The 25,718-nt window shown below is 48.2% G+C and overlaps 1 protein-coding gene across 4 annotated transcripts in view; it reads right to left on the reverse strand.

The window, feature by feature from the left end:
• Positions 1 to 23,020, reverse strand: part of GPSM1 (G protein signaling modulator 1) — a 144,995-nt gene extending 121,975 nt beyond the window's left edge. For 3 of the 4 annotated variants that reach the window (XM_034793374.1, XM_034793373.1, XM_034793372.1), the window contains exon 1: positions 22,825 to 23,020. In XM_034793374.1, the coding sequence (XP_034649265.1) occupies positions 22,825 to 22,883 (59 nt within the window). In that variant the 5' untranslated portion in view covers positions 22,884 to 23,020. Of the gene's footprint in view, positions 1 to 1,480; positions 1,606 to 22,824 lie in introns of those variants that run through there. The other variant, XM_034793378.1, reaches the window with a different exon arrangement.
• Between the last annotated feature and the right edge of the window lie 2,698 nt (positions 23,021 to 25,718).

The raw sequence follows: 25,718 nt of genomic DNA on the forward strand, positions 1-25,718 counted from the left end.
ATTTCCCTCCAACCTCAGTAATGCCTCTCCTTAATCTGCTACAATGGCTATTATGCAATGGCAAACACTCCCTCCCCTTTCAGGGATTGAACATGCGGCCTTCCACAAATGCCTCTGGCCCAGGGAGTGGTAGATCCTGAAAATAATCTAAATGGCCTGTAAAAAATGGAGAGATCTAAAGCCAGATTGGGGATGCCAACAACTGTATATTGCTCTGGGGTCATATATCAGAATGAAGACCGCGTGGACTGGACATTTCATAGCTATAGTTCACTGTTACCAACGCGGCTAAAATGTGCATTAACTGGAGTTCATTCCCAAGAGCTTTCCTAAGATTGCTAGTGCAAATGCTGTAGTCACCTCAGGATTTTACAGGGCTCCAAATAAAAGGAATATTAAGGCTGCTCCTAACAATAAATCTTTAATCCTGCTCTTCAGAAGAGCAAATGGACAGTGACAGAGCAGTCGAGCAGCAAAGGATCCTCTCTAATGCAGGTGGTTGTTAAGTAGGAACACACATGCTGTACGTAGTAACACTCAGCTGTGTGTCTAAGCAGTAGCCATGTCTGCTCTTTATTATACGCTGTGCCATGTTGCTTTAGAACAAGGATTCATCTTTTCCAATCAAGTCCCAATTCAAACTGGGTCCGAAGGCTCTCTCTCACTCTCAATTTTGTCTATTTCTTTTCCCATCTCCCTGCAGCTGCGTGATGCCCTGGGCATGACAGAAGCTGTGTATGGTTCAAACCCCAGGTTTAACAATCATTGTTAATTACCTGCCTGCTGGAAGCACTCTCAGCGGCTGCAGTGGTCATGGGTTTGCAAGAATGGACGTCAAAGACACTTCCACAAAGCTATTTTACATAAGCTCCCCGCTATAAAACTCCCATGGTGAATTACAATGGTTTCATACAGAATGCAGCCTTTTTTACAGGACTTAAAGCACTGGCCTATACCCCTTACTCCAAGGCTGGTTCATATAGGGCAGGGGTTCTCAGACTTTTGTACCGGTGACCCCTTTCACACAGCAAGCCTCTGAGTGCGACCCTCCTTATACATTAAAAACCCTTTTAAATAAATTTAATACCATTATAAATGCAGGAGGCAAAGCGGGGTTTGGGGTGGAGGCTGACAGTTCGTGACCCCCCATGTAATAAACTCACGATCCCGAGGGTCCCGACCCCCAGTTTGAGAACCCCTAATATATAGGGTGGATTTGGCAGCCTAGATTAAATAACTGCATGAAGCCAGGAGGGATCCTTTTATAACCACTCCTGAATAGATAATTTCTCCAGATATCTCTGCCCCTATGCAGACGTACATATCGAACAGAGGAAGACCTCTACGAGCAGCCCGTGTGGGTGGACGGGGAGAAGATACGAAAGACACAGAACAAAAGCAGGCTTCACTCTGAAATACACCTGAGGCACCCAGATAAAAGTGACGCCAAGAACAAGACGGGTGACACCAACATCCTTACCTTAGCCTGTACGGTCTGTGGGCAGGGGAAGCTGGCAACACACAGGAACGACAGAACTTCCATAAGGATTTAGTGCGCTGGAGGAGCCTGTCTAGCTTAATCCAGGGCATTTTGGAAAGGCTGGATTCACAAACAGCCTCTACTACGAGCAGGCTGCCGGGAGCCATTGAAGAGCAGTTACACCCTCAACAACACTCACCGCTTTAATTGGTACATTTAAAAAAAAAAAAAAATCTGATCACATGTTTTGAGCTGTTACTTTTTTTTTTTTTAAATGCATCCCCAACTGTGTGCAAAGCTAGCCCCAGGCAGCCAGCTACCATAGAGAGAGCTGACAGCTTTGACAGATGACTCAGTGTTTGTTTAGAATCAGGTTTGCACAGCGTCTTCTTTCTGCCCCCATCCTAGCTCCCGAGAGGAAATGAATTTTGGCCACTGCCTTCTCTCTGGGTGGGTTTTGGATCTCGCAGCAACCTCTGTTCATCTGGAATAGCTCCACTGATTTCAATGGCGTTACTCTGGGGTCTGCAGCGATCAGAATCTGACCTGGGTGCTTTACATTTCTGCTTCATTGAAACAGGACAGTGTCTTGGTCAGTGGCCAGGGGAAAGGAAACTTGATGGGACTCTACCCAAGCTCCACCCACAATCCCAGGTATTGTGGGTGCAGCATCTTTTCCTTTCCCCTGGCCACTGACCAAGACACTATTCTGCAGTGTTGGTGTAGACATGTTGGTCCCAGGCTATTAGAGAGACAAGCTGGGTGAGATGCGAGCTTCTATTCTCTTTCACCAACAGCAGTTGGTCCATTTTTCGAGCAGCTCCAGTCCTTAGATATTCATTAGCTGCTGGGCCACACAATTTGCCTTCAGTTTTTTTGGGGAACTAATTTTGAACAAGCCACCAGAATCATGCCTACAGTATTTGCAAGCACATCCATTTGCGTTCCCCTCTGGCATAAGCAATAGGAGGCAAGATAATGTCCCCCTGAGTAGGCCTTTAACTAGCAAAGCATTTAAATGCATGCATAAATCAATGAACTACTCATATGTTTAAAATTAAGCATGCCTTTTGGTGGATTGGACCCTTAGTGAAGGACACCACTGCAAAGCATGCAGACCACAGCCCGAAGTCCTGGAGCCTTCAAATCACACTTGTGCTGCAGCAAAGTAGTGTCTTATAATTAAAAAAAAAAAAAAAAAAAGCTACACCGAAACTCAGTTTCTGCTCCATCTGTGTTTACAGCATGGAACACCACCTTCTTAAGCCATGAGATGACTGCTCATTGGCTTGCTAGGCCAATTCCCCCTTATCTCATCCAGCTCTGACAGACCCATTTGGCAAATGGGATAGAGAACTTGCCTTCTATATGATGCTAATTCCACATTGATCTTCAGAGTGTCATCAGCTGCTTTGGCAACAACGGATTATATTCCTGCTTTCGTGCTACACAACTTGTGCTCAGTAAACAAATAACATCTGATAGCCTCCTGTATTTTATAGTCAGATACAATCCCCAAAACAATTCCCTGCTCATCTCTAAAATGTGCCTCTGTGCCAGAGGCTTACTGGAAAATAAATGACTGTTTCCTGATGCTGAATCAGCTGCGATATGACAGGTTATACACACCACAGACATCCTATCCAGCTCTAGGAGTAGGTTTGATGTGGGCAATACATTTTCATGACAGATGGTGACAAGCACACAGTCAACGTTGGCAGGAATGGCTGCCAGCTCGGTTGCTCTTACAGGAACCAACAAATTTCCATCCCGACCAGCCCATAGTTGCTCACTCCATCAGCTTTACTGGCCCCTTATTCTGCCTGTTTGGTACAGCCAACTCTGAAGCCTGCACTATAGGGCACTTTCAACAGGCCGCTTCTGTCTTTAGAGACTACAATCCCCCAGGCTGCCAGGCCAATTCTGTTAGAACTTAAAGGCCAACTCTCAGTAGTCCCTGGTTACTGAAGGCCTTATTTTCACGGCTAACAATGGTGATATTTTATCTCAGGGCAACTAAAGCAGGTGAGCTATCCTGAGGTAAAAACACACCGAGGACAAGGCACTTCAGTGTTATCATGAGGTAAATTAGACAAAGTCAGCACTCTGCTCCTGTCTGGAGTTGGTCTCACCTCGTGTACCTCATGGTAAAACTGAAGCACCTTATCCCTAGTGTGTTTTTGCCTTAGGATAATAGTTCACAAGGACCTCTTGATGTCGACTGCCAGAAGGCACAGGAGTACATACGGGTACCAGGATCCCTGGGGGTTCACCAGAAGTAAGGTCACACCTGTCATCATAATCATTGTGAGATAGACGTATGGAAAATACGTGAGGCGTGATGCATATATGCTGGAAATTATGTTCTCTAGGCCTTGTAATTAAAGGCAGGTCACTCAAAGGTAGCGTGGCTGGAGATAAAACTTCCGCAGACAGCAGGCAGGAGACCCTTATCCCCCTGGTAGACCACTGCATATTTGTGTGTCTCACAATAGACGTCTATCAGCATACTAAGTCAAATGCTAATGAAGAGTTTACAGAGACTTCAGATGGAAATTAACAGGAAAAGGTGAGCAGAAGGCAGAAGAAACCTTATTTGCAAGTGAAGATCAAAAGGTCTGGTCTGTCTATTCGGGGGTGCAGAGAAACACCCTAGCATCATTCAGCCTGTGAAGACCAGCTGCCAGCGGGCTAGATGTTATGAAAGGGGGACCTCGGCCGTCCTGTCGGAAAACACTGGGAAAGGGACTTGGGGTAAGCTATGCTGTAGGAGACAAGGGAATGGCTAGTGTGTTATGTTTAGGCTCTAGAAAGCATGTTATGATTTTCTTTTATAGGGAATGCTCCAGAGGGATGTCTGGGGGGTTGGTGTGTGCCTGTCACTAACCCGTACCGAGAGGAGGATGCCTGGTAGGCAGTGGTTGAGTTCCCAGAGGATGGTGAGGCAGGGAGCTGATCGCCAGCAGACACAGACAAGACTCACGCTAAGGGCAGGCGGGAGCAAGATGCCTCACAACCCTGGGAAGCGTGCCATAGGTTGCCTACCCCTGGTGTAGACATTGCGTTGCTTACATCGACTGTTATTGGCTTTCAGGCGCTATCCCACAATGCCCCCACGCTGACAGTACAACCGATACAAGCGCTCCTGGTGAGGACGCACACCGCCGACACAAGGAGCAAAATGTGGACACACACAAGCGATGTCATTATTGTGGTGGCTGTACACCTAAGTTAGGGCAACTTCATTTTGTAGTTTAGACCTGGCCTAAATCAGAGAGATGGTGACTAGCATGTTAGCCCCACCCAGCTGCAATCCAATGGAATGGCATCCGCAGATGCAGTGGGGTTACCGTAGGCATGCTGCCCAGTGCCTATGCTCGAAGCCATCAGAGAAAGGAACCCAGTGCGGTGGCCTGGTAAAGCTGGACAGTTGGCATGGCTGAAGCAGAAAACCTGGTAACCAGAAACCTGCTGCAGCCACTCAATGGGGGCAAAGCTGGAGGACTGTAACGTTGTCCCATGAGGCAGCTATTTAACAATACTAAAAGCTGCTTCATTGCACAAAGGAATTAGGAACTGCATTTCCTCTGTTCCCCACATTTCACAATAGCACACTGTGAACAGCTGCCAACCAAACGCTCCAGCAAAACTGGCTGCCTCTAGTTAGCTCTTATTTGATTATAGGCCCCAAGAGTGGTTTTCTACCAGGAAACGGCTTATTTTTTAAAATTAACTGCTGACTACTTGGAGCCAGCAAGATGGATGGGCATGGAGCGAAGTGGGGCTCTGGGCACTCTCATTACTGAGAGTGGTTCCCATTCTCTCTGATGAGCTTAGACCTGGATTTAGGTGTTTAATGGCGACCAGATGTTGTGTGAATGCTAATCGGGCCTTTCACTCCAATCTCTTTTCATTTCCCTTGTGTGTATGCGGGTTGAATTGTTCCTACCACATCTGTAGGGCAGCTCTCACAAACTATGGCCAATGATACAGATTGCAGCGGCGTGTGCACACACACACACACACGCGCGCGCGCTTTGTTGGGGCGGCCAGCCACAGACCATATGGTTCTCTTGAGCTCCCCAGAGTGACTATACAGCCTGGGCAATCTAAGGTTACTGCCCAGGTCTCCCGAAGTCTTGGCCGACTACACTATAAGGTCAAGAGAAGCTTTGGGTGCAGCTGATTTTAAACTTATCAGTTCCCAGCTTCCTTCTAAACAACGTTTCCCCCAGTTGATCAGAAAGAACATGAATATTGTGACATGGAGCAATGCGAGGACTGGCACCATGCCACTGTATTGGAAAGCACTAAAATAGGAAACCAAGCTGAGGGGGAAATTCTCCTTTCAATGCACATCTCATCCTCGGAGGGAGGAAGGGCGTGCACAGAAGAATGAACTGGGACTCAAAAGAGCTGGGTTCTAAGCCCAATCCTGCCACCAACTTACTGTTTGACCCTGGACAAGACACTCAGCCCCTCTGTGTTTCATTCCCCCAGCCCCTCCTTTCCCCCGCACACACAGTAAAAATGGAGATAATGCTTCCCGGGGGGATGTGAGGATATAGCCAGTAATGTTGGCAAACTGCTTTGATATCCTAGTAGGACAATGTCTGCTGGTCAGTATGGGGATAGGTACGCTTAATGAACCTAGAGAGAGGGATACGAATTGGCAAGGTTTAGCTCTCATTGGCATGACTGAGGATTCCATGGGTGGAACGAATGCAGAATACACAGAGATTTGCAGGGTCGATCACAGAGAAGAATTTTGCCCTGAGGTCATTTGTTCTCATGAGGTTCCATGCCATGGAGTACAGGAAATTGTAATAATTCATTACAAAATCTGCCTTAGAAGCTACAGCAGCAGCCAAAACCTCCAACAGGCCACACTGAACTAATACTGATAAATAGGGCTGCCAATTTTGGTTGGACGTATTCCTGGAGGTTTCATCACGAAACAATCTTTAATTAAAGATTAATCTTTAATTCCTGGAGACTCCAGGATAATCCCGGAGAGTTGGCAATCCTACTGAGAAAAGACAGCCTTTGAAGGATCCACCAAAGAGCAAACGTGGTGCTGTGGGGTTTAGAGAAATGTAGGAGAAGTCTGGAAAAAGCCAAAGAAATGTAGGATACCCTCCAAACACAGGGCAGTTCACTACAGGAAAAGCTCTGAATTACCTGCAAATAACCACAAGTCAGCACATCATCTTAATGTGTGACAGAATTTCACTGACACTATGATTTGGAACATACAGGGACCATCTGGCCATGTGCATGAGCTTCCTCTCAGAACCTATTATTCTTAATTACTTGTATTGCAGTAGCATTTACATACCCCAGCTGAGATCACAGCCCCATTGTGGTAGGCACTCTAAAATCAAATAGTGACAGGTTTCAGAGCGGTCGCCGTGTTAGTCTGTATCAGCAAAAACAATGAGGAGTCCTTATGGCACCTTAGAGACTAAAAAATGTATTTGGGCATAAATTAGCCCATGAAAGCTTGTGCCCAAATAAATGTGTTAGTCTCTAAGGTGCCACAAGGACTCCTCGTTTTTTTTTTTTTTTTAATCAAATAATAATAGCGAGACTCCGCCCTGAAGAACTTACAGCCTAACAGACAAGACAAAGTATGGGAGAGGAAATAGCGAGGTGAAGTGACTGGCCCAAGGTCACATTGCATGTCAGTGGCGCAGCCAAGAACAGACCATGTCTCCTGAGTCCCGACCCAGCGCTCTATCCCACACCCACTCTCTGAAACAAACTCTGAAGTGATCAGGCTACACTCAGAGCCGGTTCAACTCGATGTCTCACTCCATGGGCAGGCACATGGGGGGGGAAGGTAGTGTTAGGCCCCCAGCACAGGACACAGGCAGTTTCGCTCAATACAAGGGGTTTTCAAAGCCACTTCCCATGATGGGAGCTGAGCCTTGATTTTCTGCTGACCGGAAAGCGTGCCCCAAACATATCAAGTGATTGTGCCAAATCAGAGCCACACACCTTAAAAGAGACGGCAGGCCAAAAAGTCTGCTCTTGGAAGGGAGACATTGGAGCTGCTGCAGTAAGGTCAGAGTCTGTGCTTCTACCCTGGAGCCCAGGCCGCACAGGGTACGTCTGCCCAGCAAGCAGAAACCCACTGCAGCAAGCCGTGCTACGTCATTCAATTGCGGGCTCCAGCGCCCGAGCCTAAACGTCTACACAGCTCATCTCAGCGACCCGGGCTCCAAGACTCACTGCTATGGGTTTCTGCTTGCCAGGCAGATGTACCCACATCCAGGGGTTAGTTTATAAAAATGATTTTACAAATCCCTCGTATTAATGGAAACGCTTTTAGTATTTTGTTTAAAGGCCCTTGTGTAGTGGTTTTGTTTGGATTCAGACATCCCTCTGCAGTATGTGCAACACAGATGCTACCGCGCTGGGCTGGTGCGTGAGAACCAGAGCATGAAATCTGACTAGCTTGGGTGAGCAAAGTGCAAAGAGAAAAGACAGAATGTTACTGGTGAAAAGCCAACTCCAGGTCTGGAATTCCTTCAGGTTTAACAGCCTATGGTGTTTTTAACACAGGGCAGGACACTAAGCTTTCTAAGTGCAGCATAGTGTGTATCCTGGCTTCTTTCACTGCTGGAAAGGAAAGACCAACGTTCCCAGCTCAGACAACCCCAAAGTAAGATTCTGGGAGCTAAAGGCGGCTTGCGATTGAAAGGAGATTTTTTGTAGGTGGCAGGCTGGCAACGTTCCATGATTATTTTAATGCTGCTGGGCCTGTGTTGAGGTACTAATTAGGTGCTATGGTGCATAGCCATCCTTTTATTTACATTGAAATAAATACATAAAATAGGGAAAACAACTGGAAAGCTGTATCTAGGACTTGATTCTGCAAATGCTCCCTCCCTCCCACATTGACTTCAGTGGGACTATGGTCAGTATTAGGTGCTTGCAGGACTGTGCTTTTAAACTATATATTAGGACAGGAACGGACACATGGAGAGTTCACAGCCTTGCACTTTAAAGGCTCACTTCTAAAAAATGTCCAAGTCTGCCTGACTCCCTGGCCTGTTCTGCTGCAGGTTCTTTTCCCAGCCCGGTCATTTCTTGCACAGAAATGATGGTTAAGCACAGGGTTGCATCCCCCTCGCTCTGTCTTGCTTTATAGCTGCCACTGCGAGTAGACAAAAAAGGATTGGCAGAGGACACTATGAAATGGGTGTGGAGACAGCTATCCCTCTGTCTTTCTGGGAAAGTATTTTCATAACCATTGACTCAGTACTCAGCACTTACTCTTCCTTCAGAGGCAGTACTGAGCCAACGGACCACATGGCACAGGGGGTTCTGTGCTGCTGGAAGCAGCGAACAACCGTGACATCAAACATTTCACACAAGTAGGGCTAGTAACCCTGGCGTCCTAGGCAAATTCCAGCTGGGAGGCGATTATAAATTGCAGACTTAAAATTCCCCCTGAAGTTGTATTGGGATTAGTATTTTTCACTCCCTTCCCTAGAATGTTGTGCAATACTGCTGCATGGTGTTAACAACTGCTGTGTTCTACTCCAGAAGTGGTTGCATTTCAGTGATGTCCCCCCCCGATTCCCAGTCCTCTTCTCTAACCACTAACACTGGTTCTTTTTATGTCCCTCTCTCACCCTGGCTCAACTGCATTTAACATCAGATAGACATGACGTAAATTTACCAACTGGATTATGTCAGCTTTCTTTAGCTTGTAATGAAAAATAAAATCCTATTTGTACCAGTGGAGACTAAACCGATTAGAAAATCAGATCTGTCAAATAAAATTTAATTACAAATACCTTAGAGGAGGGAAAGCTCAAGACAGTCTATGGGAAGTTTTCCCACTGACAGTATAAAAATAGTCTCGACTTAGAGCCCCACAGACAGCTTTAATGATCAGGCTGTGCAAAGATACAGGATTTTTGTTTTGTGGCTATGGTCAGCATTTTTATTTTATTTTTTGTACAGGGAAGTGGTTTTGAATTCTGGAAGCTGGGCTGGCTGCTCAAAGGCCAGCAGAGCTGGGCAGGCATGAAGTGGGGAAGAAAGATTGCTTAGGCAGCAATCTGGAGTCAAGTTTACTCTCGAGCTATCAGAGCATCAAGAGGTGAACAGCTCCTAAGACAGTCCTGCCTCACGAGACTCAGCTGGTGGCTCACTTGTCAGGGCTGAAGATATTGCCGAGTCACCTGAACTGTGTAAAGCAAAACAACCCAATGTTTGAAAAACCCATGAGTTTCATTCTCTCCTCAAGAGGTCTAGGACTGGTCAGGATTGAGATGTCCTGGCTCTGTGAGGTGCAGGGTTGTGAGGTGCAGGGTTGGCCAGGTGAGGTGCAGGGTTGGAATAGCAAGGGGGGCTTAAGGTCATCCTGAGTTCCATTGACAAATCTCTGGGTGGACCCAGATTGACGTAGCCAGGACTGTGGCAGGGGAGCGTTAAGGTGTATGGTTAGAATCGAGAGTAGGGGACAACACTGAGATGTTGCAGATTAGGATAAAGGTTCATTGGCTGTGTGAGATCCCAAAGTAGACATGGCACAAATGTTGCAGGTCAGACTGACGTGCACCTGCCGAGCTGTCAGCGAGGAACAGGGCGTGATGGGTGGAAGGGTTTGAAGTGCAGAGGTTAGGTGCAGGGACCAGAACAAGCAGGGGTTGCACCAGGACATAAGAACGGCCATCCTGGGTCAGACCAATGGTCCATCTAGCCCAGTTAGCCTGTCTTTCAACAGTAGCCAGTGCCAGGTGCTTCAGAGGGAACGAACAGGGCAATTTATCGAGTGATCCATCCCGTCATCCACTCACAGCTTCTGGCAGTCATAGGGTTCGGGACACCCAGAGCATAGACTGTGTCCCTGACCATGTTGGCTAATAACCTTATTGACAGACCTACTCTCCAGAAACGTATCTAATTTTTTTTTTTAGCCCTATTATACTTTTGGCCTTCACAATATCCCCGGGCAACGAGTTCCACAGGTTGGCATTGCGTAGTGTGAAGTACTTCCTTGTGTTCGTTTTAAACCTGCCACCTCTTAATGTCATTGGGTGACCCCTGGTTCCTGTGTTATGTGAAGGAGTTAATAACAATTCCTGATTCACTTTCTCCACACCAGTCATGCTTTTATAGACTTCTGTCATATCCCCCCTCAGTCGTCTCTTTTCTAAGCTGAGCAGATCCAGCGTTTTAAATCTCTCCTCATATGGAAGCTGTTTCATACCCCAGTGGTGTTTGTTGCCCTTCTCTGTTAGAATTGGAAAATGTAACATCTCTCTTTTGAGATGGGGTGACCAGAACTGCACGCACTGTTGCAGAATGAGGTATTGGGAGAGCAGAGTGCTGGAGACCCAGACTTAGCGCATCAGACATTCCTGCAGGGCTGGACTAAGATGCAGCAGAGCTGCTGGGGGATGGAGTGGGGGAGGCCGGGCCAAAGACTGGAATAGCTAGAGGGATGGTATGGGGTAGGATGGACATACATCCGCAGAGCTATATGGGGAAAGCTTGCCCAGCGTCAGCCCCCAATAGTTTGGCTCAAGACATGGATATTAGCCTTTCATCCTCACCAGCCTTTCATATCCCCTTCAAAATAAAAACAATAGAATAAAGTGGTCTTTTGAAATTCTCCACAGATCGTGCTGCAGCAGCAGTTTATAAACACCTCTGACTTTTGTGTTGGCTCACACACTGCTTGTAGAGGATGACTGACAACATTTTTAATGCCGCAGGGGCTGGGAGATATCTCTTGGCTTTAAAATACTGAGCACAATGGGTCCAGCTCACCTGCTTCCTGTTCATTTATCCTACCAAGACCCGCACCCACCAACCCCGATGGAATTATGCATCACTAATTCTCCTGAAATGTGGCTTGCTGGGCAATATCCCTGATCCCGAATACTTTAATGTGCTGCCACTGACAATACCATTGCATATAGGGGCAGCTGCATTGGATTATGCATGTAATACGCCCTAATTCAAACTCAGCCTGGGCATTAAGGAACTACATTTGCAACCAATAACTCACACACACACACACACACCCCTTTCTCACCACCACACTCTGCTTTTGCGAATTGACTGCTCACTAGCACAGGCTCAAAATGGTCTACAGGGGCCTGCAGGCCCCCAGGGCTCCCTACCCCCAAAGAAATGCCCGGCTCTGTAATATGAGGAGTGAGAGTGAATAAGGATGATCAAGTTTCAGGGGAGACATAGTTGGCAGGGACACCAGGGGTTCATGAACACAAGCCAGGGCCAGGCTGCTACCCCAAGCTCGAGAGACTCATCACGCTTAATAAAGATCTCTTTTCTACAACTCTGTCTGCCTCGTCACTTATTGCTAATGAATCAGAGCCCATGCAGAGCTTCTCCTTCCCAGGGATGAGAAAGAGCCAAATCCTCTATGATGTCCATTAGGGGCCTCATTTGCCAACCTAACATGAGACATATTCAAGTACCACAGGGATGGGCACCAGTGCAGAACCTAAACCTGAGACAAGTCCCAGTCGGCCAGGAACCAACTGGTTTTGGAGCCACAGATTCACCAGGGGAGGGTCCCAGTGCTGGAGGGGCGCGGGACCAGGAGATACAAGCAGTAAGGATGTGGGTGGGAGCCAGGGGCCTAGTACCACCTGCCCTTCACCCGCACCGTGAAGCATCATCTAGGACTCCTTACAATGCCACGCTAAGCAGCAGCAGAAGGGAAGAGGGCTGTGCTCGTGGCAGGCCCAACCGTGGCAGCGGGGCCCACCAGAGAATCTCTGACATCACTTCATGCCGAGGGCAGAGAAGACCCTCCTCACCCACCCCCAATGCCCTGGCAGCGCCAAGTGGAAACAGCACAATTCCCAGCTATGCAGCCCACTCTCCTAGCATTTTCCTGGTCTCAGAGGCCTTGTGTGTCCAGCCCAACACCCTCTTGAGCCAAACTCCCTGCAAGGTGCTGAAACGTTCAGGCAAGTGGCTCCTTTTCGCTTCTGGTTCTCAGCTAGGCCTGGCAATGCGCCATGGATGGCTCTCCTCGCTGTACCGCATCCAGGGCCAGAAGCACTAGCAGAACGAGCCTGCTCTCCCCAGCAGGGAACAGATTCTTCAGGGGGAAGAGGGCAAGAGAGAAAAGAATCCAACCTCTGTGACCACTTACCCAAGCTGAATTCTCCTCTGTTGAGGCTGACCTCTCTGGCCAGCCCTTACCTGCCCAGGAGCTCCGGCAGGAACATGGAATTTGTATGTACAAAATCCCTAATTCCGGCCAAAGAATGGCAGGGCACTGAACACTTCCAGCATTGAAGTTTCCATATAAATCACAGCTGGAGAGATCACACTTTAATGCACAGGTGAGTGATATTCTTTTGAATCCAGGCTGGATCTTCCATTCTGCTGAGCTCCTTTAAAGGCGAATATCTTTCCATTAGCTGGAGTCCATAAAGAGCTTTTCCCAGCTGCACACCACACTGCGCCTCTTTTCATTCTGAGGGGACAGAAACCGGTTCTCCAGCCTTATGCCAACATATCCGATCTTCGACCTTTCTGCAGCCGAGTCGAGTGTTGCTCCTGCTGGAGACGCATGCCAAGAAAAGGCAACCCCCAGCTTTTTATTTTAAAGTGCTGGCATAGATCCAAATACTGGAACATTTTCATTGCTACTATACCAAGGATAAGAATTCAAATTAAACTGGCACAGACCATTTCTATCCAGCTTACCCAGGTATTTCTAATGCACCCACCACGGCAGTAGGCTCTGCTATTTGTCATGTAGCATCCTCATTCTGAAGCTTCACATGGAGGCGTGAGGGTGGGGGTTAATGTTCGTAAAGGAATTTTCAAATGTCTCTTCTGCAGCAAATCAATTTCCCAGCCCTGATAATGGCTTTTCATCCTGTGGCTGTAATAGACGCACGCTATCTAATTCCCTTTCTAAAATAAAATTAAGCCAACCCCTAATTGGTTACATCACCCAGGACAACTGCAGAAATTAATTCCATATAGCAAAAGTACCAAGGGCAGATGGAGTGCATGACTATTGCTAAGGAGAATACCAATTAGCACCAAGGCTCTCACCAGCACCCGTCTGCTAGGACAGTGGTTCTCAAACTTACTTGATCTGTGCCCCCTTTCTCTGTGTCTGTAGCAATTTACGCCCCTGCCTCGCCACACAAGTACATATACCAATGAAAAAAAAAATCAACATGCAACTCTCACTAAATATTAAAAACAGTAAGGCATTGATTCAAACACAGCCAACGATCCATTGTAATAAAGAGCACAGGCAAAACTGTAATTGTGGTCAATGCTTACAATCAAATGTGCACACCGCATTGTAGCCAATGGCTTAACATACAGATACCAATGACTTTGTATAATGCTATTCGAGCTTAACACAAATCCACCAAAATGCACGGCACCATTCAGAGTCAAACGCACAGCACCATCTGAGGACCCGATATGTCTGGAGGAATCAGCGGTTCTAGGGATTCATTGCTGTGGGTAAAATGTGCACAGTATTCCCCCTCCCCCCCAGCTCAGAATACATTCCTCCCTCCCCGAGTTTGACACTGCTTCACTGGGAGATTGGCTGCCTACACAGCATGGTCTCAGCCTAAAGGCAATGTCTTTTGGGTATTGCTGACCCCAGCTGGATTTGAACCAGCAATCTAGCGGTAAAAGGCTCTTCCTCGCCGCCCAGACAGCCCAGGCTTTTTAAAAACAAACATTTCCAGCGAAGGCAACATTCCCACTGTCCAGCCAAACCCTTTTCTCAGCACCCAAGTCAATCCCAACTTGGGCTGCCAATGATCTCCTCACCTGGGGACCCGTCAGTGCCCCCCAACTTCTCCTTTGCTGACTATGAGCGTGGTTCTTCAGGCCCCTTCCCGGGGTAGGGGGAGAGCAGAAAGGAGCTACGACAAGGTGGGCAGCACAGCAGTGAATCTCCTGGCAAAAGACCTTCATGTAGCAGGTGATGGAAGTCAAGGCCATCACGTGCAAGGCACGACCAAGCCATGCTGTGCAGCAGAGGAAGGGGCCAGGTGAACACTGTCATTTCCAAGCCCAGGTCTCCCTGTCCAGTAAGACTCAGGGATGGCCAATTAAAGTGTCAACATTCATCTCTCCATGAACTGACTTCAGGGGGATGCGCCCAAGCCTCAAAGTCAATTAAGCTTATTTGACTTAGAATCATAGGACTGGAAGGGACCTCGAGAGGTCGTCTAGTCCAGTCCCCTGCACTCACGGCAGGACTCAGTATTATCTAGACCATCCCTGACAGGTGTTTGTCCAACCTGCTCTTAAAAATCCCCAATGAATGAGATTCCACCACCTCCCTGGGCAATTTATTCCAATGCTTAACCACTCTGACAGTTAGGAAGTTTTTCCTAATGTCCATCTTAAATCGCCCTTGCTGCAATTTAAGCCCATTGCTTCTTGTCCTATCATCAGAGGTTAAGAAGAACAATTCTTCTCCCTCCTCCTCCTAACAACCTTTTATGGACTTGAAAACTGTTATGTCCCCTCTCAGTCTTCTCTTCTCCAGTCTAAACAAACCCAGTTTTTTCAATCTTCCCTCATAGGTCATGTTTTCCAGACTTTGAATAATTTTTCTTGCTCTTCTCTGGACTTCTCCAACTTGTCCACATCTTTCCTGAAATGTGGCGCCCAGAACTGGACACAATACTCCAGCTGAGGCCTAATCAGCGCGGAGTAGAGCCGAAGAATTACTTCTTGTGTCTTGCTTACAACACTCCTGCTAATACATCCCATGTTTGCTTTTTTTTTGCAACACAGTGTGACACTGTTGACTCATATTTAGCTTGTGGTCTACTATGACCCCCAGATCCCTTTCCGCAGTACTCCTTTCTAGGCAGTCATTCCCCATTTTAGTGTGTGCAACTGATTGTTCCTTCCTAAATGGAGTACTTTGCATTTGTCCTTGTTGAATTTCATCCTATTTACTTCAGACCATTTCTCCAGTTTGTCCAGATCATTTTGAAGTTTAATCCTGTCCTCCCAAGCACTCCCAGCGCGGTATAGTCCGCAAACTTTATAAGTGTAGTCTCTATGCCAATATCTAAATTACCAATGAAGATATTGAACAGAATCGGACCCAGAACCGATCCCTGCGGGACCCCACTCGTTATGTCCTTCCAGCATGACTGTGAACCACTGATAACTACTCTCTGGGAACGATTTTCCAATCAGTTATGCACCCACCTTATAGTAGCTCCATCTAGGTTGTATTTCCCTAGTTTGTTTATGAGAAGGTCATGTGAGACGTACCAAAAGCTTTACTAAAGTCAAGCTATACCACATCTACTGCTTCCGCCCATCCACAAGGCTTATTACCCTGGCAAAGAAGCTAACAGGTTGGTTTGACTTGAGTTGATAGAAAGGGCAGAGAGAATTGCATAACTCCTAAGCCTGTCACCCCACTCTAAAATGCTATTTCTGTTCCACTCGTTTGTCGTATCTGCTCTACAATATGGAATATTTTAGGACAAAAAAAATGCAGGGATTGCTATTGCTCATGGGAACATAACATAACACGCACAACGTCTGGCATAAGCTGTGTTAGTTAACTGCCAGTCAGCTAAACTGGCACAGGGAATACTGATAGAGCATCTTGATTGGAAGACTAATATAAAGTGTTCTGATGACCTATATACATATATGCATGTCTGTGTGTTTAGGGCAATGCATTTATTATTTGTATTACAGTAGCAACTGGATGCCAAAGCTAAGCGCAGAACCCAATTGTGCTATGGGCTGTACATATACAGAGTAAGAGGTGTCTCCAGCCCCAATAAACGTACACTCTAAATAGACAAGAGAGACAAAGGTGGATCTTCATCATCATCCCCCTTTTAAATATGGTGACATTTGAAATACAGTGACTTGCCCAAGATTGCACAGGGAGTCTGTAGCAAAGCCAGGAAACGAACCTACATCTCCTGAGTTCCAGTCCGGTGCCTTAGCCACAAAGCCATCCAGTTGCTTGCAGAATGCCTGCTGCTGTGGGGGAGAGAATGTTCTATTGGCTTCAGTCTGGGACGACCACATTACTCATGAATGCTAAAACTACAAACAAGTTCTGCAAGCCGAACAGATCTCAACAAAACCATTTGCCTAGACCCCTTATTACGCAGCACAGACATTTGAGAAATGTTTGTGTGTGCGATTTTTCAGACCCTTTTTCCTGCCAAGCCAGGCTGTCTTGGTGCCATGAGTTCAACCGCACAGGCCGTAGGTGGAGGCAGAAAAACTATAGCTAATAATATTTTAGAGACATCTAAAAATGATCTAAAATGGCTTTTCCAAATGTAGTAATACAGCAGTTTGAAGGTCTGATATATCAGGGCTAAAAACAAAGGCCTTATATCACAAAAGAGAGGCATCGTCGGCTTTCCAATGGCAAGTCTCATGGTCTACAGCATCCCAGACCGTAGACCTGCCAGAGATCTAGGACTGAATGTCCTTCAGCCTGCCATGCATGATGGGGGAGATTTTCGCAGTAGAAATACATATTTGGGGAGAAGGAGGAAACATTGGTGGGAAGGAGAGTAACTGTTTGGAATTGCAGAAGTTATCCCAGCAGAGGCGAGGTGAACAGAGTGCAGGGGAGACAGTCCACAGTGCAAAATAACTCATTTGTTGTCTGAATCATTGTGGTGCAGTCACTTAACCTTGCAGCGAGTGCCTGCCACTCCATCTATTTGCCTGTCCTACCAAATAAGGTGCCTGCCTACTTGCAATATACCAATTGGTATCCACCCTGCGAACTTGTGCATGGCCAACCGCCTGGGATCTGCATCAAAATTCATTATGCAACCGGAGAGTTTTTCCTTCCCAATGTTACCACTCTAAACACTTAGGCTTGGTACAGCGATTCCAGCCATTTAGACTACATGTGCAATTTCAAAGGATGCATTTCACCTGAATTCCTTTCCACTTAGACAGAACAATCCAGTCATGTTCTTTTTATCTCTGGTATTTTCTTGAAAAAGCTTCGGTGATGTTTCTCCTACCACTAACCATCAGAAACCTCTCATAGATGGCTCAGAGGATTTGCAGTGAGATATGAAGCTTTTCATCGCTACGTTGCCTATTCAGTTCCAGTCTGGGTTGATACGGGTCGGTGGATTTCAGTCCAGTTCCTAGCTGTCCACGTAACAAAAGCCACTTGCTAATTTTCACCTCGGTGAGTAATTGCAGCTGAAAAGCCAGTGACTGAACAGAAAAGGGAAAGGAGATGACCATTCTGCATTCACGAGGTGGTTACTACATTTTATTTCAAAAGATAGCAATCTTATCACACAGGTGAAAGTATTTTCTTTTGCTCCCAATTAGACTTCCCCTTCACTACACAAAACACACCACCACACATCCAAAATAATACACAGCCATTTCTTCGAATGCTTGGGAGGTTTGCTTCTCTGAGGGCTGTGTGTCCAAAAAAAGATCTGAATATTTCATGGAGTGTTGCGAGCTCTGGGAGCTATTGAAAAAAAATGCAGCCATATGGATATAGGCTCTTCCCAAGGGAATATCGCCCAGGTGATGGACATACTGTTATATGGTTCTTCTGCCCAACTTGGGCTTTTATTCAAAAAGAAGAAAACCACTGAACTTTTCAGGGCACTCAGAGGCTGGTTTGGGATCTGAATCCTAGACCCCAAATTCTCTGCAGTTATGGGGCCAGGGCAGCGCAGAAGGGGGCAATTTAGGAGTTGGTGCAGATGTGTTGGATGCCCTCCTGGCTGACACAGCAGGGACTGACCCTGGGACCTCCAGGACTATACAGGTGGGGGCTGTAGCAGACTTATATCCACTATGGATTGAGCCCAGAGGGGAAACTAACACCCACTCACCAGATGGCTACACAAGCACCCCCTTAAAAAGCACAGCTCCAGGACTCTGGCAGTCCCATGCAAGGTATGTGTGCGTGTTGGGGGATTGTGCCCTGGTGCCCTTCTCTAGCAGGGGAGGGTGGCCAGGATCTGGTGTAAAGCACTTCAAAGTGGAACTGTTCTGAGCAGAGATGTATTTTTCTAAAACAGGGACGAATAGAACAGCCCTGGCCTCGCTCCCCACACCTCTCTCCCATTTCAGACTCCAGCTTTGCTCAGATTTATGGAGCAAGCAGCCAGGCCCACACCATCTATCACTACCATGACTAGCAGTACAAAGGTGAGTGATTATGCAAGGTCTCTTCAGAAGGGCAGCGCTGCCCAGAAAAGGAAATCTGCATCAACACTCCTGCAGGGCCACAGGGCCACGTTTTCTACCGCAGCCAGCCAGAGTCCGACCTGAGCAATGTATGGAGCGCAGCCGCTAATCAAGCCTCATGCCACCTCTGAGGTATGTTTCATGAGTCTCATTTACCAATGGGGAAACTGAGGCACAGAGGAACTGTGACTTGCACAAGGGTCACAGAGCGAGTCCATATCAGCACAGGGAGGGGAGCTCAGGTTCTCTGTGCTGTACTTGGGGATCACAGGTCTTTCCCCCAATGGATTAGTAAATCCATAACACTAGCTCCCTTTCCCCTGTTCTGTTAAAACACTTTCCAAACACTGGCTTCATATGGCCCGATTGTGTCGGTGCAGAACTATCTCAGCTCCTACTGGCTTCGGCAAAATGCAGCCCACGAGTCTATCATCATAGGGCGCCTTCATTAAGAGGAAGAACCAGGATGCTTTGAGGGACACTGATATAATAAATTGCCCGCCCCCCACACAGCTAGGTCAGGTAAATGCTGGATTGACCCTAATGAGCTGGATGCCAGAGGCTGTTCATCCCATGCTCAGGGGAAATTAGGAACATTTCTAAATGCTTTGGGGTCTGTTTGAGTCTTTTCAAACCAGCAGCACTGGGGAGGATGGTCTTTTATCCAAGCCTTCGTGCCAGCTTTGTTCGTTTCTGATCTGAGTGCACCATTAGCTAATGTCCTCTCCGTGTAGGATTGATAATGTCCCCGTGATGGGAATTCAACCTTGCTCTGCTCTCCCAAGAACATGCTGACCTCTCTCACACACAGCCTTATCAAATCTGCAGAATGGCCTGGTAAAGCAGAAGGCCTTTAACTTTTGGGGTTTCGGAGGACACCCCCTCAAGGAGGAGTCTGATCCACAGTATCCACCACAAAGCATAATCCAGGATGCCTGGTCACATTCAGTCCTTGTACAAGCTCTGACATAGCTGACTGTCCCAGCCACCCTCAGTGAGCTTGGAACACAAAAGGCCCAACCACATTCCACAGATCTGAGATGCCCCTGGAAGCCAATGGGAGTTTTGGGTGCACAAAGCAGGTATGTCAGGCGCAAAAGGACAGTCTCAAGGCTGCAGCGTGGAGTATTCTCCCAGCAGGGGGAGGGGTACGACATTCAGTCACAGCAGCCGTGGTTTGTGGGAATTTCATAGCCCTTGCAGTCTGAGTTCAAGCAACATCAAAAACTCAGCTGAAGTGGCCAAATTTCATTTGCTGGGGATTTTAGCAGCTCACCTCTTTCCTAAGAGCGGTCTAGATGAATCCACCTGTAAGAGGTGGGGCATCTACCCACCTCTCCTATCCCTCCCTGAAGGAGCAGCACTGCCTGCAGTTCTGGAAACCAGGCAGGGGTGGGCATGTATTAAAGAGTCACAAAACGCCCACTTGGATCTCCATCACAAAAATGATTCGAGTTTATTTAAATTAAAAGGTTTGCAAGAAGTAAGAGCGATTGACTCTACCTGCTTAGAAGGTAGTATACATTGCCACCCCCCCAGCCTAAAACAGGTGTAGGCTAAACCATTAGTTGCAACAGTGCATTCTCTTTTGCAGGAGTGGCCAACCTGTGACTCCGGAGCCACATGTGGCTCTTCAGAAGTTAATACGTGGCTCTTTGTATAGGCACCGACTCCGGAGCTGGAGCTACAGGCGCCAACTTTCCAATGTGCCGGGGGGTGCTCCCTGCTCAACCCCTGGCTCTGCCACAGGCCCTGGCCCCACTGCACCCCTTCCTACCCCCTTCCCTGAGCCTGCCGTGCCCTCGCTTCTCCCGCTCCCGCCTAGAGCCTCCTGCACGCCACGAAACAGCTGATCAGGAGGTGCGGGGAGGGAGGGAGAGATGCTGGGAGCTGATGGGGGGAGGAGGGGGCTGCTGATGTATTACTGTGGCTCTTTGGAAATGTACATTGGTAAATTCTGGCTCCTTCTCATGCTCAGGTTGGCCGCCCCTGCTCTTTTGGCTGTTACCAGTAGCTGGTGGTCACTGGGGGAAAAAACAACAACCTAAACAGGCACCTGGTGTTCTATTCAACTCATAGTCAATAGACTCAGACAAATCACCCTTTAGTTGCTGGGTTCAATTATTGTGTAAAGCATGTATCCAAGAGGAGCCAATGGAAAAACCACCATATTGTGTATGGTTAGAGGGATTTTTTTTTTTTAAATTCCAGATATTGCAGAGACTGTGTTCCATTGCTGGAGAGAAACGGAAATGCAGATAATATTGATAGCAACACAGAAATATCTTAAGGTCACAAACTTTCTCCAGCTCACTAGACTTCTGTGATTTGGTTCAAGGAACAGGCAGGACCAGAGCGGGGAAAACACAGCCATTTCCATTTGCACGTGGTTCATGAGAACATTCTCTACTTTTGTGTGTGTGGCATCCATTTTTCGCGTTGAGACTGGGGTTTGGGCAAACCTGCCTCTGCTCTGAATGTGTAATGTAATCAACAGTCCCACCCATGACTGCTTGGTCCAGGCAAAATCTTAGCATGATGCTAAGTAACACAATTAGTTAGTTGCTCTAGGAGCAAGAGAACCAAGGAGAACTACAGGGTCTGTGTGGCCAGCAGCTTCAGTAAAGAATCCCCTAGATGTTAATTACAGCCATGTCATAGCTTTTCTCTACTATGAGGGGCCCAGTATTCTCTCTGCTGCTCTTATCTTTACACTTTCTGTGCCCCCATGAGAGTAACAGCCTCTCACTTCCCACAGGCCAGCACTTCCTCTCCTCTTACAAAACACTCCGGAAAACCCATTTCTAACCAACCCTCCTCCACTTATCTTTGCACCCAGAATCCTCAGTGCATGTTATGAATTGCAGGCCTCCTAGATACCCCTTTTTCACCTGCAAAAGACCGTAAGCTACTCAGAGCAGGTCCTACCTTGTTACATGTTTTATAAAGCAGCACTGGTCTATGAAGAATCAAGCATCATACCATTTTTTCACGATTCCCCTCTCAGATGCATTGGTAAACCACACTTGTGGGCCTCTGTCCCTCCCTCTTCAAGAGGGTAAGAATCCACTAGAGCTGCTGGAGCTGTTCCTTCAGCTGGGGGGTGGGGGGGAGACTACAGCTGGTGAGAACATTTTTTCCCCCAACTAAATGAATTTTTGTCCCACAGCTGAAACATATTGATTTCAACAAGGCTTTCAAGAGGGACTCCTTAGCTCTGAGGTTAGGGTCTGGGATAGAGACATTCAAATACCTGCTGTGCCCCAGTCTGAGCAGCGCTGGCCATCCCAGATTGGGCTGAATCAGACACAGCAGGGGCTTGTTCCATAGGAAGGAATTAAACCTCTAAAGTTACCGTGTAAGGGAACCGCCATCCTCCGGCCTGCGGCAGCAGCGAGAACCTGCTGCTTTTAGCAGCCAGGGTCTCTGGTTCAAACCCCCGATATATATATATATATATATATGTGTGTGTGTGTACACACCCACCCTTCTGGACTGGGGCTAGAGAAACCAGTGCCAGGGCGGAGATGCTTCTACCTCCCGCCTGCGCCGGAGCCGGGGAGCTCAAGAGCCGCGTTTGCCGAAAGCCGGCTCCGGTGTTGACGCTGCGGGTTTGCACCCAAGGGCGCAAGCCGAGACACGCTCGGAAGAGAAACCCGGTAAGTGCAGTCGCGTGTGCTCCCCGCCGACCCTTGGGTTTCGCTTTGAACCAGAGCTCCGGGCTGCGAAGCCTCCCCGGCAGGCTGTAGCCTACAGGAAACATGTGCCCGCCGGCAGCCAGGCTACCAACCAGGGGCGATTGAGCCCGCCCGGCGGTGCAGCCCGGCCGTGCACAGCTGCATTGGACGGAGCAGCGATTAGCCGGCGGCTGGTCCAAGGTCTCTCCAGCTCCGCTCCGCTCCGGTCAAGCGCAAAGCAGGGGGCTGGCTGGTGAACCGGCGCATGAAACCCTCGTCGGCTCGCTACAGCCGGAGAACTTTTGCTCTGCCGGGCTCGCAGCCAGCGCTTTACTGCCGCCACCAAGGAGCTTGGCGACTCTCTCGGCTACCTGGCAAGCCCCGGCTCCAGCCCCTGCAGGGTGGGCGCGTTAACCTCGGCATAGGAAGTCCCCTTACCGCGTGTAGAGTCTCTTGGGGGCAGCACTCGGGATCTCATCCTGGGGAAGAAAAGCCATGAAAAAGGCAGCTCCCGCCTGAAGTCCTTCCCCCGGGAGAATTCGTGGAGCAACAGCAGCAGGAAAAACCAAACACGGAGCGAGCGAGCGAGAGATCCACTTGGCACCTATAGCGGCTGCCCCGCGATGTAACTGTGAGTATGGCAGCAGCTAGGAAGTGATGTATAGTGACAATAACTCTCAGGCAGGCCCCTCCCCTGCCCGGTGATGTCAGCCAGAGCTAACAAGTCCAGGGGCTTAAAGGGACTTTATCCTCCTCCCCCCAAACTCTTGATGTCAGCCACGCAGCGTCCCCTGCTCCTGGCAGTTCTCTCCTCTCCATCTGTGTGTGCAGCTGGGCTGCCCTCTCCCCCAAGCACTGAATGCAACAGTTGGGTGGCAGCAGGCTGAGGGCTGGAGGGGGAGCGCGCCAGCTGTTTGGGCTGAGGAAGTGTGATCCGATGGGGTCCCCGTGGAAAAATCCTGGGTCGTCCAGCCAGGAGAAAAGCCGAAATGTGGATCCGGGAAGGGAGCAATAAGGAAAGCTGCTCTTTCCGGCAGGGCCTGGCCTAACAGAGTCTCACGCCCGGGCTCTGACATGGGCACGCAGCACTCATTCATCGGGCGCTTCAAAGGCGAAGCAGCAGCCAACACACACTGCTTCCCCTTGGAATGAAGGCCACGCACTGGGCACCCTTACTCCTGCTGAGTAGCACCCGGTGCCTTGAGCAGGCCCTTGATTTGAATACTCCAGGAATAAGGAACAGCAGTTTCCCAGGAGCGAGGGATCCAGTAGGATGAGGGACATCACAGTCTGGCCTGTAGCAGGTGATTCACCACCACCACCTTGTGAATCTTTGTGCCTTTGCTATTTATTGTCAAGCCATGGAGTTCAGGGTGTTGTTACCCATCAGGTGTCCAAAGACCTATACGGATTCAACCGAAAGCTGAGCAGAGGCACCCAGCCTACCCATGGCAGCAGTGCTTCTACGGGAGCCAGGCACACACTGCCTGGCTAGCCAGCGTCTCCTCCACGGGGTACAAGTGCAGAGCCTAAATTAGTCTAGTGCAGAGCCCAACATGTCTGAGATCCTCTACTGATAGCTCATCGCAATTGATTGGCCCCTTACAAGTGGTATGCGTACTTCCACCTTTTCATGTTCTCTGTATGTATAAATATCGTCTGTCTGTGTGTTCCACTCTAGGCATCTGAAGAAGTGAGCTGTAGCCCACGAAAGCTTATGCTGAAAGAAATGTGTTAGTCTCCAAGGTGCCACAAGTCCTCCTGTTCTTTCTGAGATCCTCCAGGCCATCCCGAGAGGTACATGGCCTAAACTGTGGCAACTCCATCAGAAACATAAATGGTGGCAGATTCTACCAGCTCTCTCCACTCACATTCACATTGGGGACTCCATGGGCAGAAGGACTCCAGAGACCTGTCCTGCTTATTACCGTTTTTGCACTTTTGGGAAGCAGTTTTATTCCTCTCTAGAGTACGCGAAGATCCTGCTCAATGCAACACGGAACTTCAGAGACCTTGAACGATGTCCCACTGGCTGAACCGCAGAAACCTCTCACTCCACTCTCTAATTGATTGAGCTTTAAAAACCAAACCAAACCCGAATCCCCACAGTCTAACACTGTGCTTGATTTAGCCGATAAACCAGAGCAGCGAAACCTGAAACCCTCATGCCAAAAACCTCAGCAGCATCATTGTCCTGGGTACACGCCATTCCGCTTGATTCAAGGGAGTGCGCACTGAACCAGGAGGAAAGATACACCCCACAGGGCCAGGCTGGAGAGCTGGGAATCACACCGGCCAGTGCTTACTCAGGATTCCACTGAAACTAATGAGACTCGTCATGTGAGCAGCTCTTCATCAGTAGGAGCAAGGCTGGCCCTAAGAGATGCCGGGATTCCCAGGGCTTTGGGGATCCTGCCCCTTCTGCTTCTACAGAAGAACTTTGGTGCAAAGAATGAAAAACAGCTGCTGATGCCACTGGCTGCAGCCCTCCCTTACCCACAGGAGACAGAGGGTGCATTGCCGCATGGGGCCCACAGTGCTTGGTTGGCATTTAACGATTGTGGGCAGCTGGAGTAATCGCCCTGCAGAGGAACAATGCCGGAGCAGGGAGCAAGAGAGAGGAGGATGGAGCCTGACTTCCATTTTGGTTTGGTGCCAGATGAATAGCATTCCCCACTGAGCTGAGCAAACGGGTCACTCACAAGTTATTGATGTGGAGGTCATGGGGTGAAATTCCATGGTTTGTGCTATGCAGGAGGTCAGATTATATGATCCTAAAGGTCCCTTCTGGCTTTAAAAACTATGACTCCGCAATGGATAATTTATCATCTGACAAAACAGCTGCTTTTTCTGCTTTTAGGGCAGTCATGAGCAATTTGCACCAGATTTTAATTCATTAATCAAATTTATTCAGGGGGTTTGGTGCGGGTTTTGTTGACTACAGATGCTTGGCGCAAGTATTCAATGCACAGCCAACACTTCAGCTCGGTCAGTTAGCTGCAATTAGTCAGATAAGTCACATGGTATTGTTTCTGAACCCTAATTGGACAAGCATGTAAACATTTTCTGTACAAATACTTACACGTGCAAATGAGAACAGTTGCTCTCTGCGACTCCCTGCAGGCATGCCAGTGACACTGCCTAGTCCTGCAGGCTAAGTACTAAAGGCCTAGCAGGAATTAGGAATTCCTTGACATGGGGATTTACTGGATTGCTAACATTTACATGAAACGATTTGCAGCACTCACCCAGCTCTGCTTCCATGTATCTTCCCTCTTGCAACACTTCTTTACGACTGACAGACAATTCCCTTTTTTAATTATTAATCTCAC

The sequence above is a fragment of the Trachemys scripta genome, chromosome 17 (assembly GCF_013100865.1).
Source record: "Trachemys scripta elegans isolate TJP31775 chromosome 17, CAS_Tse_1.0, whole genome shotgun sequence".
Lineage (NCBI taxonomy): Eukaryota > Metazoa > Chordata > Testudines > Emydidae > Trachemys > Trachemys scripta.